This window comes from Myotis brandtii, unplaced genomic scaffold, assembly GCF_000412655.1.
Source record: "Myotis brandtii unplaced genomic scaffold, ASM41265v1 scaffold62, whole genome shotgun sequence".
In the NCBI taxonomy this organism is placed as follows: domain Eukaryota; kingdom Metazoa; phylum Chordata; class Mammalia; order Chiroptera; family Vespertilionidae; genus Myotis; species Myotis brandtii.
The window spans coordinates 2489950-2507786 of NW_005370366.1; the positions used below are offsets into that span (position 1 = coordinate 2489950).

Here is a 17837-nt window from a genome sequence, read left to right on the forward strand (position 1 = left end):
TATACGACAGTTTTTTAATCCACTCATCTGCTGATGGGCACTTAGGCTGTTTCCAGATCTTAGCTATTGTAAATTGTGCTGCTATGAACATAGGGGTGCATATATGCTTTCTGATTGGTGTTTCTGGTTTCTTGGGATATAGTCCTAGAAATGGGATTACTGGGTCAAATGGGAGTTCCATTTTTAACTTTTGTGGAAGACAGTGTGGAGTTTCCTACACTTTATTTTTAAGCCAGTGAATTAAAAGAAGAAATACTCTTAACATAATTTAAAACCAAACACCTAAGCAAAATCAAAATGACTTCTTTTGAAAACGTATATCCACTGCTCTTTTAGGATCAGATCATTGTGGTGTGACTGTCAAGCCCTTTCTTCAGCGTCCCATTAATTACACTTCTTGTTACCCTTTTCCAACCCTGGGCTGGGAATGGGCCATAGTTTGTTTTTGTTTTGTTTTGTTTTTTGGGGGGGGGTGTGGGTTGATAATAGAAATGTTCTAAAATTAGATTGTGGTAATGGTTGCACAACTCTGTGAATTTAGTAAAATTTAATGAATTTTCTTTTGTGTCAATTATATTGCAAGAAAACTGTTTAAAAGTGTCCTGAGCACCTGTATAACTTTACCCCTTTGTGTGTGTCACAAGTGTTAACTGTCCTATGGAAAGGAAATGGCTTGAGGGTGGACACAGAGACTTTATTAAGTGATCTAAAGTAGATGTGTGCTTCTGTTTTCAACAGATACCCCCAAGAAAATGAAATTGGCCAGAATCTTCAAAAGAAATATAATCACGAAAAGAAATTTTCTTGTCGTGATACATTCCCATCGCCAGCAAAGAAAAAGGTTGACATGCCTGTCCTAACTAATGAACCCCTGCCACCTCCTTTGCAACCCGAAACTGATGATGTGCATTTGGAAGCAAAAAACTTTCAGCCACAGAAAGAGGTTGTTGCAACAACATCCCCTAAAAGCATTGCTGCTCTACCCCAGATGGGATCTAGCCCTGATGTGATCATTGAAGAAATTATTGAAGAAAACCTGGAAAGTGAGTGACAATACAAAAGCAAGGAAAAAGTAGATCATGTCTGTAATTAGAAACAAAGTTAGTACCTTTTGTCCCTGTACTTCACAGAAAGGAATTACTATTAGCTTACACTACTCCCCTACTGTCACGTTTTCTAAAGTAGGATAATTTTTATTTTTAGTGCAATAATATAGGTAAACTCAGATATAAATTTGATATTTTATTTAAGTAGGGTATTTGACTATTTAATGTTCCACATAAAAACCTTGTATAAAAGATGAAAATATAAATGAGATTTGTAGAAACAATCCCATGACTTTGTCTTTAAATTTAAGAACAGCCTCTCTTAAATTTTAGATATAATCTGTTCTAAAAATGAACTATCATGAATGTAATAGCATCTCTTTTGTAACATTTAAATTTATCGTAATGATTTGATTAAATTTCCAGTGTTGGTGTTCTCACCACTAACATGACAGTAAGATACTACTGTGTGTAGTTACACTACCAGTCTTCTTGAGGATCATTTTTAAGACCCACTTGGTTCTCTTCCACACACATTAGTTTCACTGATGGACTCTCCAGAATGACACTTGCATACAGAAAAAAGACATAAAGGACATGCTGCTTTCTCAGTTCTAATGTGTAATCATCTCTGATACCTCAGTGAGTTAAGAAGCCTCTCATGACATTATCTACTGATGCAAGGAGTCTTGCCTTTCCAGTATTTTGTCCATGCAGGTACAGCTTTTTAAAAAATAGTATACCATTGTCAACTTAAAATTAGTATAATTGCCTTTATTTGCTCTTTTGATGAAGCATGCCTCACAGATGATCTTACGGGGACACCTAGCTATCCAAACAAGCTTCTTCAGAAAAAATCATCTGCTCCTTTTGGGTCAAAAGCAGGTACTTTAACAACTCTGAACTTGATGTTGTGGAGTTTACTGTATGTATAGTAATTCTTATGTAGTGTGAGGCAATGAGTAAAATGAATTTTACTGATAACTAAAACTTATTTTTCAGTGTTAAAAGTTTTGGTGGTTATTGGCAAAAATGTTTCTGAAATATATCATACTTCTCTAGCTGTCTTCCCAGTTACACATATCCCTTTACCCCATCCTCAATATAGCTATATTTTGTGATTTGTATTAGATAACGATCCATTATTGGGTATCTCTAATTCCAGTCCTCCTAGAGGTTGTTTTTTAAACATTTTTACTAGATAAAACATCGACATTTTTCAAAAATTAAATATATGTATTCAAATACCCTGTGAAACTTTTCTTCTAACCCATTCCATCCTGTTCATCTCTCCCTTTCAGAGTTTCTTTATGCATATACAAACAGATATACATATATTATTTTTCTAACTCTATTTTTTGTGTTTTTTTTACACAAAACATAGCATACCTATTAAAACCTATAAGAAAGGAATTAAAACAGAATGGTGTTCTTAACATTATACTCCAGAGATCTTTTCTTATCAGTAGCAACATTTGGCTTAATTACTGTTATATACAAGAAATCCCTCACTGTCTTTTACTCTGCCACATCCCTGCCTCCATCAAAACACACTCATCTTCCCCTAAATCAGTGGTTCTCAACCTTCCTAATGCCGCGACCCTTTAATATAGTTCCTCATGTTGTGGTGACTCCCAACCATAAAATTATTTTCATTGCTACTTCATAACTGTAATTTTGCTACTGTTATGACTCGTAATGTAAATATCTGATATGCAGGATGTATTTAGGCAACCCCTGTGAAAGGGTCGTTCGACCCCCAAAGGGTCGCGACCCACAGGTTGAGAACCGCTGCAAATGTTGCTCAATATATTGACTTTGCCCAGACATTTTTTTTCACCCCATTCTAGCCTGATAAGATTTTGGATTCAGAGGGGTTATGAACTAATTATTAGTTCTTTGGGTATAGTATAGATTAAACAGGGCTTGGGAGGCTAAAGTAGAAACCTAATCATTATCAATGGGGTTCTAAGTTCCAAATATTCATAAATAAATTCTGAAGTTTTGTTGTAATAAAAAGGAGTTAAAACATACAACTGACATTAGAATCTACCAGGTGAACTGCAATTCTGCTTACTTAACATTTTTACAAGTAAAATATGTGCAGTTCAGATAGATAAAGAATTATTTGTCAAAGGTGTGATCTATTTGTTTTAGCTGTCTAATTACTAATTTGGGTTTGGACTCTTGTGGGACCTAAGTGTTCTAGAATTTGCAGTGCCACAAAACACTTATTATTTGTTTAGAGGATATTGAATTCAGTTTTTGTGAATTATTTTCCTAACTTATGGTTTATTAATGTGGTTTAAATGTTCTTATCCAGGTTCTCCAGAGCTAGTTTTTGTAAGTCATGTAATACATCCTTGCCACTTCTACATTCGGAAGTATTCACAAATAAATGATGCAACAGTATTGGAAAAGATGGTCAATCAGTTTTGCAATAAGAGTTTACACCTTGATCCGTCAGACATTTTGGAGCTAGGTAATGAAATATTACTCCAAGTTAAAATGTCAGGTTTATGTAAATATTGTAATATTTGGCCAGCCCAGATAAATGTATAATACAGATTTGTACTCCAAGCATGAAAGTTTTGAAATTATTTAACATAAGTTATGCCCTGACCGGTTTGGCTCAGTGGATAGAGCGTCGGCCTGCAGACTAAAGGGTCCCAGGCATCTTGGTTGTGGGCACATCCCAGTAGGGGGTGTGCAGGAGGCAGCTGATTGATGTTTCTCTCTCATCGATGTTTCTGACTCTCTATCCCTCTCCCATCCTCTCTGTGAAAAATCAATAAAATATATATTTTTTTAAAAATAAAAAAAACATAAGTTTAATTTTGTTTAGGTAAGTTAGCTAAATATTAAAATTGACTGCTGAGTGAGATATACACAAAAACTCTGTTATGGAGCAAGATGAGTTTTGTTTAAATGATAAAACTCGGGGCAGGGGAGTTAAGTAGTTTGCCCCCTTGTCTCCAGGGGAAACTGTCCCTCTAAGATGATTCCTCGTAGTGTGACAGTCCCTTGACATCCACACGTGAATGTTGAGGATGTTATTGAATGCTTCATGAGATGCAGGAGGACAGCAGCATCCATTGCTTAGGACCTCATGGAGGTAGTTGGGAAACTTCATCGTTCTATCCTAATTCTAAGGGTATGTGTAATTTGCCATAATTAAGCTTTCCTTACAAATATTTTCGTGCCCTAGCTGGTTTGGCTCAGTGGATAGAGCGTCGGCCTGGGGACTGAAGGGTCCCAGGTTCAATTCTGGTCAAGGGCACATGCCTGGGCTGCGGGCTTGATCCTCATTAGGGACGTGCAGGAAGCAGCCGATCAATGATTCTCTCTCATCATTGATGTTTGTATCTCTCTATCTCTCTCTCTGTCCCCCCTTCCTCTCTGAAATCAATAAAAATATATTTAAAAAAACAAATATTTTCCTTATAACCCTCTTGACTAAATTTGATTTCACTCTGTAATAAGAGGAAGATATGATTTGCTTGACTTAGTATTATCTGTTTAGCCTTATATAGTAGTTCTTTAAAAGTGTAATTAACTCTCAGCTCATCTTTGTAGCTTAACAGAATATTAGAAGCCTAGGATTATCATATACTTTTGACAAAAATTAATAATTTTAAAACAAAAAATAACAAATTATGAGTAAGAGGAGGGAAGTATAGTATTAAACTTAATTTTTATGGTGCAAATAATTCTCCAAAATTTAGTATGTGCACAAAAGACCTCAGCTTACATTCAGAAAATGTTCTAAGAAAGCCAAAAAGTCATCCTTTGTTTTAAGAATAATTATTATTTCAAGGTAAGTACACATGATTTAAATACTCATTTATATTTTGAGAAGGGGAGAAATGTGATATGATACTTTAGAAGGCTGTTCCCTTTTCCTACCTGTTCTTCATTATATATAACAACAAATGGCTTTTAACAGGTTTTTTTCTTATCTGTTGCAAGAAAGAATGGTTTAATATATGTAGCTTAAAACTAAGAATATTGGTTATGTGGTATATAAATGTAAGAGAAGGTCCACAACAATCTGAAGGCCAAACAAATGTTTTGGTAGAGTTTAAAATTTTAAAGGGCCACCTTGATGTGCCTCTCAACTATCCTGTTTTTATTAAAGGGGATTATTCAGCAGCCCTCTGTATATAATCAGTGATCAAGTATTACCAAATTTTTCTGTGATGCATAACTTAGTTTTTAAGAGAATGGGCTCTAAGTTTACTTGCATTCTCCTCCTACCACTTCTAAGTAGCCATGTGGCTTGGGCTAGCTTTTCAACCTCTCTGCCTGGTTTCCTCATCTATGTGATGGAAGTACCATCTCCACAGGTTTGTTGAGGGAATAAGTGAGTTCAAACATAAAATACTAAGAACATTGCTGAGCTCATAGTAAGCATTCAAATTCAGGTCTCTTTCTTTCTTGCTCTCTGCCCTCCCCAGTTATTAATTTGTAATTCATCTGATCTCTCTGCTATTAGGTCCTTGATTCATCTTCCCCTTCTCTCAGTTCCACTGTGTATTAATTTAATTTTGTCATTTCACACTCTGCCTTTCATTGTTTCTTTACTCTCCCGATAACCAAGAGAAGGTAATTGATTCTTTTTTATGTTACCAAAGTATTTTACAGATTTTAGTATGTGTATATCTGTACATACATGTGTGTACATGCACAAGGGTAGAAGGTCTTTATTGTTATAAGTACAATGTATTAGAGTCATTTATTTGCCTGTGTTTCATGAGTGTCTTCTTTTGTTGTGGTTGCTAATCCTCACCCGAGGGTATTTTCTTGCATTGCTTTTCAGAGAGAGTGTGGAAGGGAAGGAGGATGGGGGGCGGGGGGGGGAGAGAGAGAGAGAAACATCACTGTTAGAGAGACACATCGGTTGCCTTCAGCACACACCCCGACCTACTCGGGGCAGGGAGCAAACCCGAAACACAGGTATGTGCCCTTGACGGGAAATCATACTTGAGACTGGTGGGTGCTAACGCTCTAACCACTTAACAACATTAGACAGGGCCTTTCTTGAGTGTCTTGATGGCAGCATGCTCTCATTCATCTTTGTTATAGTTCATGAAACATAGGTCCTCAAAAAGTGATTGCTGAGTATTTTTTGTTTTTATCTCCCCATTTAGTTCAAAAGATTCTGTATAACAGAAACTGTCATACTATACCAGTGATGACTAACCTTTTGAGCCCGGTGTGTCAGCATTTTGAAAAACCCTAACTTAACTCTGGTGCCGTGTCATATATAGAAATTTTTTGATATTTGCAACCATAGTAAAACAAAGACTTATATTTTTGATATTTATTTTATATATTTAAATGCCATTTAACGAAGAAAAATCAACCAAAAAAATGAGTTCGCTTGTCACCTCTGACACGCGTGTCATAGGTTCGCCATCATTGTACTATACTACCTTCACCCTTCTTATAGCTCTTGACACAGTACTATAGTATGAGTAGATAAATTAATTAAGACTTCTTAGTAGTTGAACTAATGTACACATTTGTAAATTAGAGCTTAGTAGGTATTCTTTCTCCCTTAACATTGATAATGATTTGTCTCCCTCATTATTTAGGTGCAACAGTATTTGTCAGCAGTATTGGAAATGGAATGTGGTGTCGAGGAATTATCACTGAATTAATTCCAATAGAAAATGAAAATATTAGAAAACATTGTAGTCCAACTAAATTTTCAGTCAGTGAAGTTGCACTAATACAGATATTCATGGTGGATTTTGGAAATTCTGAAGTCCTAATTGTTGCAGGGTATGATACTTTATAATTATTGTGTGTTCCTGGCCTGCTTGGAAACATTTGTGATTGGGGAGAGGGTCGATACTAAAGAATAAAGGAAATTGGGAAAGGGTAGAGAGGAGTAATTTATATTTCTTCATTTTCAAGGCATATACTTTCTTAAGTTTCCTCTATAATTTATCTTACTAATTAAATTAGTACAGTATTATCATTTATCAGTGTTAATGGATGGGGAACTTGGAAAAGGAGCTTTTTGATGTATCCAAACTTAAGTACTCTTCTTTGGTGCTTCAAAGCAGGGGAATTATGCATAAAAATAGTTCCTTTTTAGCTGCAGGATGATTGTGAGCAAAAATTTTAATCAGTTTTCTGTAATTTTATTAATGCATGTTAAAGTGGTATGGTGTCTAGCTCATTCTAGATATTCAAAAATGTTTTTTCCCTCAGTGTTCTAGGAAAATTAAACAAACTGAAAGTCTTTCTGTAGTAAGGACCAGTATTAACTACTGCATGATCACTAATTACTTAATGGTCATAGCTTTATAAATAAATAGATTTCTCCTCGGGGGCATTGTTATCCCCTTAAGTTTAAGTAGATATATGAAAGACAATTCAGGTAAAGGCAACTGAGATTTAATTATATAGGTAGCAACAGTGTCTGTACTTAAAAGCTAGATTAAATCTATATTGTAAGGAAGTATGAACTAGACTATAACTTTCTAGAAGATTTAACCTAAGGAGAGTATCCTTAGAAATGCATAACTTTTACGGGGGAAAGCAAGTTTGGGTTTGAAGCATTATTTTCAAAAAATGTTACCGGAATTCTTCCTAGAGTTGGTGATACCCATGTGAAATCAGAACACATTGCTGAGCAACATATAGTACTAAATGACTTATGTCTGGTCCTAAGGAAGTCTGAACCATATATTGAAGGGCTGCTGAAAGACTTCCAGCCATTAGCACAGCCATGCTCATTGAAGGACATTGTTCCACAGAATTCAGTAAGTAAAACTGACATTATGCTTTCTTCTTCAGAGGCTACAGTATTCCAGTTTTAGCTAGTTATTGCCAGTCAGATTGCTGAGTGTAGGTTTAAGACAACAATTCTAATAAATACATTTACATAATAATCTGATAGTGCCAATGAAAAGGGAGACGAACTTCACTTTCCACAACTGGAAATGTTCTTAGTGGGAAATTGAGTGGAATAAGCATATATGAACATAGTTATAGGTGAAATATCCAAGTAAACCACTAAGTTTTGGAGTCAAATAAGTGTGGAGAAATAAAATATGTTGTGGTTTGTATTTCTGTACATTTCTTCACTATTTCCGTGGCACTTTGTTCATTACTCTATATATAGCATTCTGCTTTGTATTATTTATTAATATCTGCATATTCCCCAGCAACATTGCAAACTCCTAGGAGATAAGGATGCATGTCAGGTTGTTATATTATTATGAAAGAAGTCTGTCTTTGCTCATCATTGTACTCCAGGCACGTAACAGATCATCTAACACATGGTAGACATTTAGCAGATATTTGAAAGATGAATAAAAAACTAGGAGGAAACATAAAAATAATAGACTGGTATTTTCCTCAGAGTGGTAAAATTGTTCTTTTTTAAGTCTTTTATTCTGAGTAGGCTTTACCTTTATGCTCATAAAATCTTTAGAAAGATGTTTTAATTTTTGTTTTTAAGGAATGTGTACTTTTAATCCTTAAAATTTACTTTACGTTTAGCTACTTAAAATTTCAAAAATCAACTTAAAAAACCTTTTTCCAATGAGTGAATATTTTTCTTTATTATTTAAGTAGTGTATACTTCACATATTGCTAGTAATGAGAACTAAGGTAACTGATGATTAGAAATACCTTGATTCTATTTCATGGCTTTCATTATACTTCAAAAATTGTCTTTTGAATTTTCTTCATTTAAGTGGAAAATTCATACATAATACTGGGTTTTTTTGAAATATTTATAATCTTCATACTAATATTCAGACATGAAACTAAGTCCTGAAGTGCAGTAGCTATGGAACCTTGAGACAGTATTTATAAATCAAAGTATGACCCACACTGCATGCATCCCTAAGACTGTCCTTAGGTTTGTGGCCTCAGCTACTACTTAATATCTGTGGTTGGCTCAGTGCCTCTGCTCAGATTTTCAGACTTTGGTTGGTTTAAAGCTAAATTCAGAATATTGTAACATTAGAGCTAATTATAATTATGAGGTACATTATAATTTAACTTTTTACACAGAATGAAGCTTGGGGAGAAGAAGCTAAAGTAGAATTTTTGAAAATGGTAAATAACAAGGCTGTTTTAATGAAAGTTTTTAGAGAAGAAGATGGTGTGCTTATTGTAGATCTGCAAAAACCACCAACCAATAAAATAAGCAGTGACATGCCCGTGTCTCTTAGAGATGCATTAGTATTTATGGAACTGGCCAGGTAAGTAATTTATTAAACCTTAAATATTTTTTGAGATAATAGCTATAAATTGGAATAGCAGATTTTACCTTTAAAACTATTTGCCCAAAGTAAACCTCAACATACTCTGTAAGACAGCGGTTCTCAACCTGTGGGTCGCAACCCCTTTGGGGGTCGAACGACCCTTTCACAGGGGTTGCCTAAGACCATCGGAAAACACATATATAATTACATATTGTTTTTGTGATTAATCACTATGCTTTAATTATGCTATGCTCAATTTGTAACAATGAAAATACATCCTGCATATCAGCTATTTACATTACGATTCATAACAGTAGCAAAATTACAGTTATGAAGTAGCAACGAAAATAATTTTATGGTTGGGGGTCACCAGAACATGAGGAACTGTATTAAAGGGTTGCGGCATTAGGAAGGTTGAGAACCACTGCTGTAAGAGGTTAAAATATTGCTGTCAAGTTTTCTAATTACAAATTGTCTGTGAAAACTACATTCAGATCATTTGATTTATGGAAATAGAGAAAGCAAGGTACCTCAAAGTAGAAACTATTTGTAGTTACTGAACATTTTTTATACTCTTGATAAGATCACAAGCAACTACACTAGGATTTCAAGAATTGTAGTTTGACAGTTCCTGACTTCAATATTCTAACCACTCGGTATTTAATATATGACTCTAGAATGGGTACTATAACTTCCTTTCCTTCTTCATCTCTGATGAATGAAGATGACTAAGTTACCACAGAGATAGTGGAAGATACTTTCTGTCCTGAGTGATTACACAACTCTGGAAGTGAACCAAGTAGGTTCCATTCTGAAAAAATAAGAGTAGAGCCTGGGAGCCGGAAGGAGGAGACATGGAGAGCACACAACTGTCCTCATTGACTGCTACCACAGAGTGGTTACCAGTTCAATGAGTAGAGCTTACAGATCCAGCTCGAAAATGTTCCAACACCAATTTGAAGGTTAATTATTGAGTTTTGAGACTTGACTTTTTTTTTTTAATCCCCACCCAAGGATATTTTTTCCATTGATCTGTAGAGAAAGTGGAATAGCGATGGGGGGTGGGGGAAGGGGAGAGGTGAGAGAGGCACATCAATTGATTGCCTGCCTCCCGACCAGGGCAGAGATCAAATCTGCAACCCAGGTATGTGCCCTTGACTGGGAATCGAACCCTCAACTCTTTGGTGTGTGGTCCGACACTCTAACCACTGACCAGCACTGGCCAGGGTTTGACATCTTATTTAACCTGGTTTGATAATTGGAGACAATACCAAGAAGTGTTACAAGTTAGAAGAGAGCAATTGGAAAGGGAATATTCTTGGTAGATAAATCAGTATATGTGCAAGTCCTTTCTTCAGATCAAGTAACTGAGAGAAGAGACTTCAAGAAAATGGCTCCTGCTTATGTTTTTAATTATTCTTTTAATTAGGTTTAGGTCGCACTCACCAAGAAGTCATTCTGAAAAAAATATGATTTTACACTATCATCCACCTATTTTACCTAAAGAAATGACAGATGTTTCAGTTATGGTTTGTCATATAAATAGTCCTACCGATTTCTATCTTCAGTTGGTAAGTATATAATGTTCCTTTGAGACAAAATATTTTTGCAAATTTTAAGTAGAAATGTATAACAGAAATGAGTGCGTAGTATGAATTTTAGAGCAAATAAACCGTTATGAACCTACTATAAATTTAAGTTTCTTTGTGGCTGCAACTTTGGATAACAAATGCACATGACTTAGTAAATTAAAGGAGCAAATTAGTGATATGTGGAGGAAAGAGACAGTAAAGGATGTATAATGTATAAATGTTTCTTGCTACCATCTGAAATCTACATTTGACCCTTGGACAGCATGAAATGCTTACCTTCACCCCTCCTCCATACAATAAAAAATCCGTGTATAACTTGACTCCCCCCAAAATCTAAGTATTAATAAATAACCTACTGTTAATCAGAAACCTTACCAATAACAGTCAATTACCATATTTTGTATGTTTTATGTGTTATATACTGTATTCTTACAATAGAATAAGCTAGAAAAAATAAAATGTTATTAAGAAAGTCATAAGGAAGAGAAAATACATTTAACAATATTTATTGAAAAAAAAATCCACATATAAGTGGATGCATGCAGTTCAAACCCGTTTGTTCAAGAGTCAACTGTAGGAAAACACATAGAGCTGACAAATCAAAATAAAATGATAAAACCTGTTTCTGATCATGTATACCTGAAAATTTATGAATTAGTACTAGGTAATTTTCAGAATTTGAACACCAAAATAGTTTCAGATTAAAGACATTTCATATTAAATTTTGGATGTGTGACTGGTGGGTTTAGGTAGCTACCAACAATGAGTTCATTGTTATTGATCTCTTTACATCAGTGCTTTATATGAATTAACTCATTCTAAGTGCCATAATGCTATGTGTGAATTAACTCATTAATCTTCACAACAACCCTATGAGAAAGATGCCATTATCTTCCTTTAGATGTGGAGCCTAACCAGAGGGACGAAGCGACTTGCCTTAGGTCACACAGCTACAAAGAATAGAGTCAGGATTGAACTGGGCAGTGCAGCTTCATTCAGAACCTGTCACCTCAAACATTTCACCACGCTATACCACCTCCCCATAGGAGTTGTGGAAATCTCCCTATATGGCACTAAGTAGAACTTACATGTATTTCTTCTGTTGAATTTTACTTAATGTCTTTAAATTGAGGTGAAACATATATAACAAAATTTAGCAGTTTAAGTATACAGCTCAGTGCCATTAAGTATATTCCCCATGTTGTTAAGCCATTACCACCATTCCTCTCCAGAACTTCATCTTCTCAAACAGAAGCTCCATTCCCATTAAACAGTAACTCCCCATTCCACTCCACCAGTGTCTAATAACCTATTCTACTTTCTCTTTGTGAATTACCTATTCTAGATACCTATAAGTGGGAAACAAACACTAGTTTTCCTTTTGTGTGCCTTATTATACTTAGTATGTTGTTTACATGTTGTAGCATGTATCAGAATTTCATTCCTTTTTATAGCTGACTAATATCCATTGTATGTATATACCACATTTGTTTATCCATCTGTTGATAAACACTTGGATTGTTTTAACCTTTTGGCTATTTTGAATAATGCTATTGTGAACATGGGTCTGTTTGGGTCTCTCCTAGGTAGATAACAAGGAGTCCAGTTGCTGGTTTACAGTATAATCTGTTTTAATTTTTTTCAATATTATTTTTGTATTAATTTCAGGTATACAGCACACTGGTTAGACAATCATGTACTTTACAAAGTGGTTCCCCAATATATTCCAGTACCCACCTGGCACCATACATAATTTACATCCCCATGACTATTTTGTAACTACCAATTTGTACTTCTTAATCTTTTCACCTTTTTCACTCTGTCCCCCAACCCTGCTGCCCTATGGTAATCATTAGTCTGTTCTCTGTATCTATGAATCTGAATCTAGTATTTTTTTTCATTTATATAGTTTAGATTCCACATGTAAGTTAAATCATATGGTATTTGTCTTTCTCTGACTGATTTGCTTAACATAATACCATCTAGGTCAGCGGTTCTCAACCTGTGGATTGCCACCCCTTTGGCGGTCAAACGACCATTTCACAGGAGTCACCTAAGACCATCCTGCATATCAGATATTTACATTACGATTCATAACAGTAGCAACATTACAGTTATGAAGTAGCAACGAAAATAATTTTATGGTTGGGTCACAACATGAGGAATTGTATTTAAAGGGCCAGAAGGTTGAGAACCACTGCTCTAGGTCCATCCATGCAGTTGCAAATTGTAAGAGTACATTCTTTTTTATGGTCAAGTAATATTCCATTGTATATATGTATGATAGCTTTTTTATCCTCTAATCTATTGATGGGCACTTGGGTTGCTGCAGTGAACATAGGGGTATACATATTCTTTCAAATTAGTGTTGTGGGTTTCTTCAGCTATATACCAAGAAATGGGATTGCTGGGTCATAAGGTAGTTTGATTTTTAATTTTTAAAAAATTAAACAGTATGGATCATCCATACTGTTTTCCATAATGGCTGTACCAGTCTGAATTCCCACCTATAACAGTGCACGAGGGTTCCCTTTTTTCCACATCCTCACTAACACTTGTTTGTTGGTTTATGGATGATAGCCATTCTGACAGATATGAGGTGATATCTCATTGTGCTTTTAATTTGCATTTCTCTGATGATTAGTGATGTTGAACATCTTTTCATATGTCGGCCATCTGTTTGTCCTCTTTGAAGAAGTTGTCTATTCAGGTCCTCTGCCAATTTTTAAATAGGATTGTTTTGTTACAGAGAACCAGAATAAATCAAGCAATGCTCAGAGAGTTTGGAGTCACACTTTATTCACCGCGGTGGGCTTAGAGAAAATGAATTCAAATTCTAAGCAGAGCTACAAGCATAACTTCCCTTTTTATTAAAGAGCCAGCCCTATGTGTGCTTAGTGGTTATCTCGCTGGTGGCCTTGGAAACTACACAGTTCTATCCAATTAAAAAATATACCTTGCATGGCATTGAGAGTATGGGCATATCTAGTCTCTGGCTTACAAGGTCAGACAGCTAAGTTTATCTTCCTCATTATTCAAGCAGGCTAGAGCAGGCTAGAAAGCAAAGTTTTTTTTTTAGAATAAGAGGCTGTCTAAAGAATAGCAGAGAATTCCAAACAGTAGTTTTACAAAATAGGGGTTAGCCTTCTCAGTTTGGAGTTTTTTTTGGTGTTGGGTTGTATGAGTCCTTTATAGATTTTGGATATTAACCCTTTATCAGATGTGCCATTGGCGAATATGTTCTCCCATTCAGTAGGCTGTCTTTTTGTTTTGTTGATAGTATCCTTTACTGTGCAAAAACTTTTTAGTTTGATGTAGTTTCATTTGTTTTGTTTTTTCTTTTGTTTCCCTTGCTCAAGGAGATATATCAGAAAAATACTGCTAAGAGAAATGTCAAGAGATTATACTGCCTGTGTTTCCTTTTAGGAGTCTCATGACTTCGAGTCTTTATTTAAGTCTTTCATCCATTTTGAGTTTATTCTTATATATGTTGTTAGAAGTGGCCTAGTTTAATTAAACACCTAGTTTAAATTTTTTTCATATGCCTGTTCAATTGTCCCAACACCATTTATTTAGTAGACTGTCTTTACCCCATTGTATTTTCTTGACTTCCTTTGTCAAATACTAACTGACCATCTAGGTATGGGTTTATTTTTGAGTTCTCTGTTCTATTCCATTAATCTATGTGTCTGTTTTTATGCCGGTATCATGATGTTTTGATTACTAGACCCTTGTAGTATAGTTTGATATCAGGTAGCTTGATACCTCCAACTTTGTTCCTCTTTATTAAGATTGCTGAGGCTATTCAGGATCTTTTGTGGTTCCATATAAATTTTTGGATTATTTGTTTTAGGTCTGTTGGAATTTTGATAGGAATTGCGTTGACTCTATAGATTGTTTTAGGTAAAATGGACATTTTAAAAAATATATTTTTATTGATTTTAGAGAGAAGAAGTGAGAAGGATAGAGAGAGAGAAACATTGGTGGGAGAGAAACATCAATTAGCTGCCTCCTGCATTCCCCCCACTGGGGATGAGCCCACAACCCAGGCATTTGCTCTGACTGATAATTGACCCATAACCTCCTGGTTCATGGACTGACACTCCACCACTGAGCCACACCGGCCAGGCTGGACATTTTAATGATGTTAATTTTTTATATCCATGAACATGGTATATGCTCCATTTATTTGTATACTCTTCAGTTTCTTCCTTTAGTTTATAAATTTGAAATTACTGGCTTTTTACCTCTTTGATTAAATTAACACCTAGGTATTTTTAAATTTATTAAATTTATTGGGGTGACAGTGGTTAATAGGATCAGATAGGTTTCAAGTGTACATTCTGTGTATTGCACTGTGTGCTCACCACCTAAAGTCAAACCATCTTCCCGTCATCATATATTAGGCCCCCCCAATCCCCTTCCTTCTGGCAACCACCACACTGCTGTTTATGTCCAAGAGTTTGTTTTATATCCCACATGTGAGGGAAATGATATGGTTCTTAGCTTTATCTGACTGACTTTTGTCAGCATAATATTCTCAAGGTCCATCCATGTTGCAAATGGCAGTATTTCATCTTTTTAAAAAACTGAGTGGTATTCCATTGTGTATATGTACCACATCATCTTTATCCAATCCTCTATCAAAGGACACTTTGGTTGTCTCCAAGTCTTGGACACCGTGAATAATGCTGCAATGAACATAGGGGTATATATATACTAGAGGCACGATGCACGAAATTCATGCAAGAGTAGGCCCTCCTTCCCCTGACTGCCAGCACCGGCTTCCCTCTGGCACCCAGGACCCGGGCTTTCCTCCGGCCGCTGGCAGGCATCTGGGACCCAGGCTTGCCTTGCAGCCCCAGCTTCATCCAGAATGTTGTCTGGAAGGCTGTCTGGTCTAATTAGCATATTACACTTCTATTATTATAGATTAGAGGCCCGGTGCACGAAAATTCGTGCACGGGCGGGGGGGTTCCTCAGCCTGGCCTGCCCCCTCTCACAGTCTAGGAGCCCTCAGGGGATGTCCTACTGACAGCTTAGGCCCGCTCCCAACTGGGAGCGGGCCTAAGTCGCAGTCTGGCCTCCCTCTGTGGGAGGCAACTGGGCTGATCAGGGGAAGACACCGCCCCCATCACCCCATCACTGCTGCTGCCTCTGGCCTCCCTCTGTGGGAGGCGACCAGGCTGATCAGGGGAAGGCACCACTCCCATCACCCCACTGCTCCTGCCACTGCCGGCCCCCGAAGCTGCCTGAACCCTAGCTGCCTGAGCCCCGGTCCTCGCAGCCGCTGTGACTTTGTCCAGATGGACATCCGGAAGATGTCTGCTTATTAGTATAGACTAGAGACCTGGTGCATGAAATTCGTGCATGGGGTGGGGGGAGTCCCCTCAGCCCAGCCTGTACCCTCTCCAATCCGGGACCCCTCGGATGATGTTCGACTGATGGTTTAAACCGGCAGTTGGACATCCCTCTTGCAAACCAGGACATCTAGCTCCTAACTGCTCACCTGCCTGCCCTAACCACTCTGCCTGCCTGCCTGATCCCCCTAACTGCTCTCCCCTGCCAGCCTGATTGCCCTAACTCCTCTCCCCTGCTGGCCTGATGGCCCCTAACTGCCTCTGCCTCAGCCCCGCCACCGTGGCTTTGTCTGGAAGGACGTCCAGAAGACGTCCAGTCTAATTAGCATATCACCCTTTTATTAGTATAGATATCTTTGCAAATACATGTTTTTTGAGTTTTTCAGGTATATATCCAGGGGCTGGATTGCTGGGTCCTATGGTAACTCCATTCTTTTTATTGATATTTACAGAGAGGAAGTGAGAAAAAGACAGACAGACAGAGAAAAATTGGTAGGTTGCCTCCTGCACATGCCCCAACTGGGGATTGAACCCATAACCTGGAATCTAACCAGCCATCTTTTGGTGTATGGGATGATGTTCCAACCAACTGACCACACCAGCCAGGGCTGATAACCCTATTCTTAATTCTTTGATGAACTGCCAGACTGTCTTCTATAGTGGCTATACCAGTCTACATTCCCACCAGCAGTGAATGAGGGTTCCCTTTTCTCCACAACCTCTCTAACACTAGTTATTACTTGTCTTGTTGATAACAGCCCTTCTAACAGGTATGAGGTAGTATCTCATTGTAGTTTTGATATGCATTTCCATAATTGCTAATGAGGTTGAACATCTCTTCATATATCTGTTGGTCATTTGTATGTCTTCTTGGGAGAGGTGTCTGTTCAGGTTCTCTGCCCATCTTTTAATTGGATTGTTTGTTTGGTAAATGTTGAATTTTTTTAGTTCTTTTTATATATTGGATATTAAACCTTTGTTGTAGCTTTTGTTTGTAAATATCATCTCCCGTTAGGTCGGTTGCCTCTTGGCTTTGTTGTCAGGTTCCTTTGCTACACAAAAGCTTTTTAGTTTGATATAGTCCCATTCATTTATTTTTGCCTTCTCTTGCCTTTGGGGTCAAGTTCATCAAGTCTTCTCTATGAACAAGATGTATAAGTTTAGTACCTATGTTTTCTGTGTAATTTATTGTTTCAGATAATATATTTAGATATTTGATCCACTTTGAATTAATTTTTGTACAAGCTGACAAACTGTAATCTAGTTTCATTTTTTGCATGTGGCTTTTCAATTTTCCTAGCAGCATTTATTGAAGAGGCTTTCTTTACTTCATTGTGTGTTTCTGGCTCCTTTGTCGAAAATTATCTGCCATATACACGTGCCTTTATATCTGGGCTCTCAATTCTGTTTCATTGATCTGTGCGTCTGTTTTTCTGCCAATAACATGTTTTCATTATCATAGCTCTGTAGTATAATTTGAAGTCAGGTAGGGTGATACTTCCATGTGTTCCAGTTTGCTTCCTGAAGATTTTTTTTTAATTAAATCTTTATTGTTCAGATTATTACAGTTGTTCCTCTTTTTTCCCCCATAGCTCCCCTTCACCCGGT

At 36.7% G+C, this 17837-nt stretch overlaps 1 protein-coding gene across 1 annotated transcript in view; it reads left to right on the forward strand.

Moving 5' to 3' along the window:
* RNF17 (ring finger protein 17) overlaps positions 1–17837 on the forward strand; it is a 164553-nt gene that overhangs the window by 50979 nt on the left and 95737 nt on the right. Inside the window, exons 10-16 of the mRNA XM_014528174.1 lie at positions 739–1043; positions 1842–1931; positions 3370–3528; positions 6644–6833; positions 7654–7822; positions 9084–9274; positions 10707–10848. Of these exons, the coding sequence (XP_014383660.1) occupies positions 739–1043; positions 1842–1931; positions 3370–3528; positions 6644–6833; positions 7654–7822; positions 9084–9274; positions 10707–10848 (1246 nt within the window). The remainder of the gene's footprint in view (positions 1–738; positions 1044–1841; positions 1932–3369; positions 3529–6643; positions 6834–7653; positions 7823–9083; positions 9275–10706; positions 10849–17837) is intronic.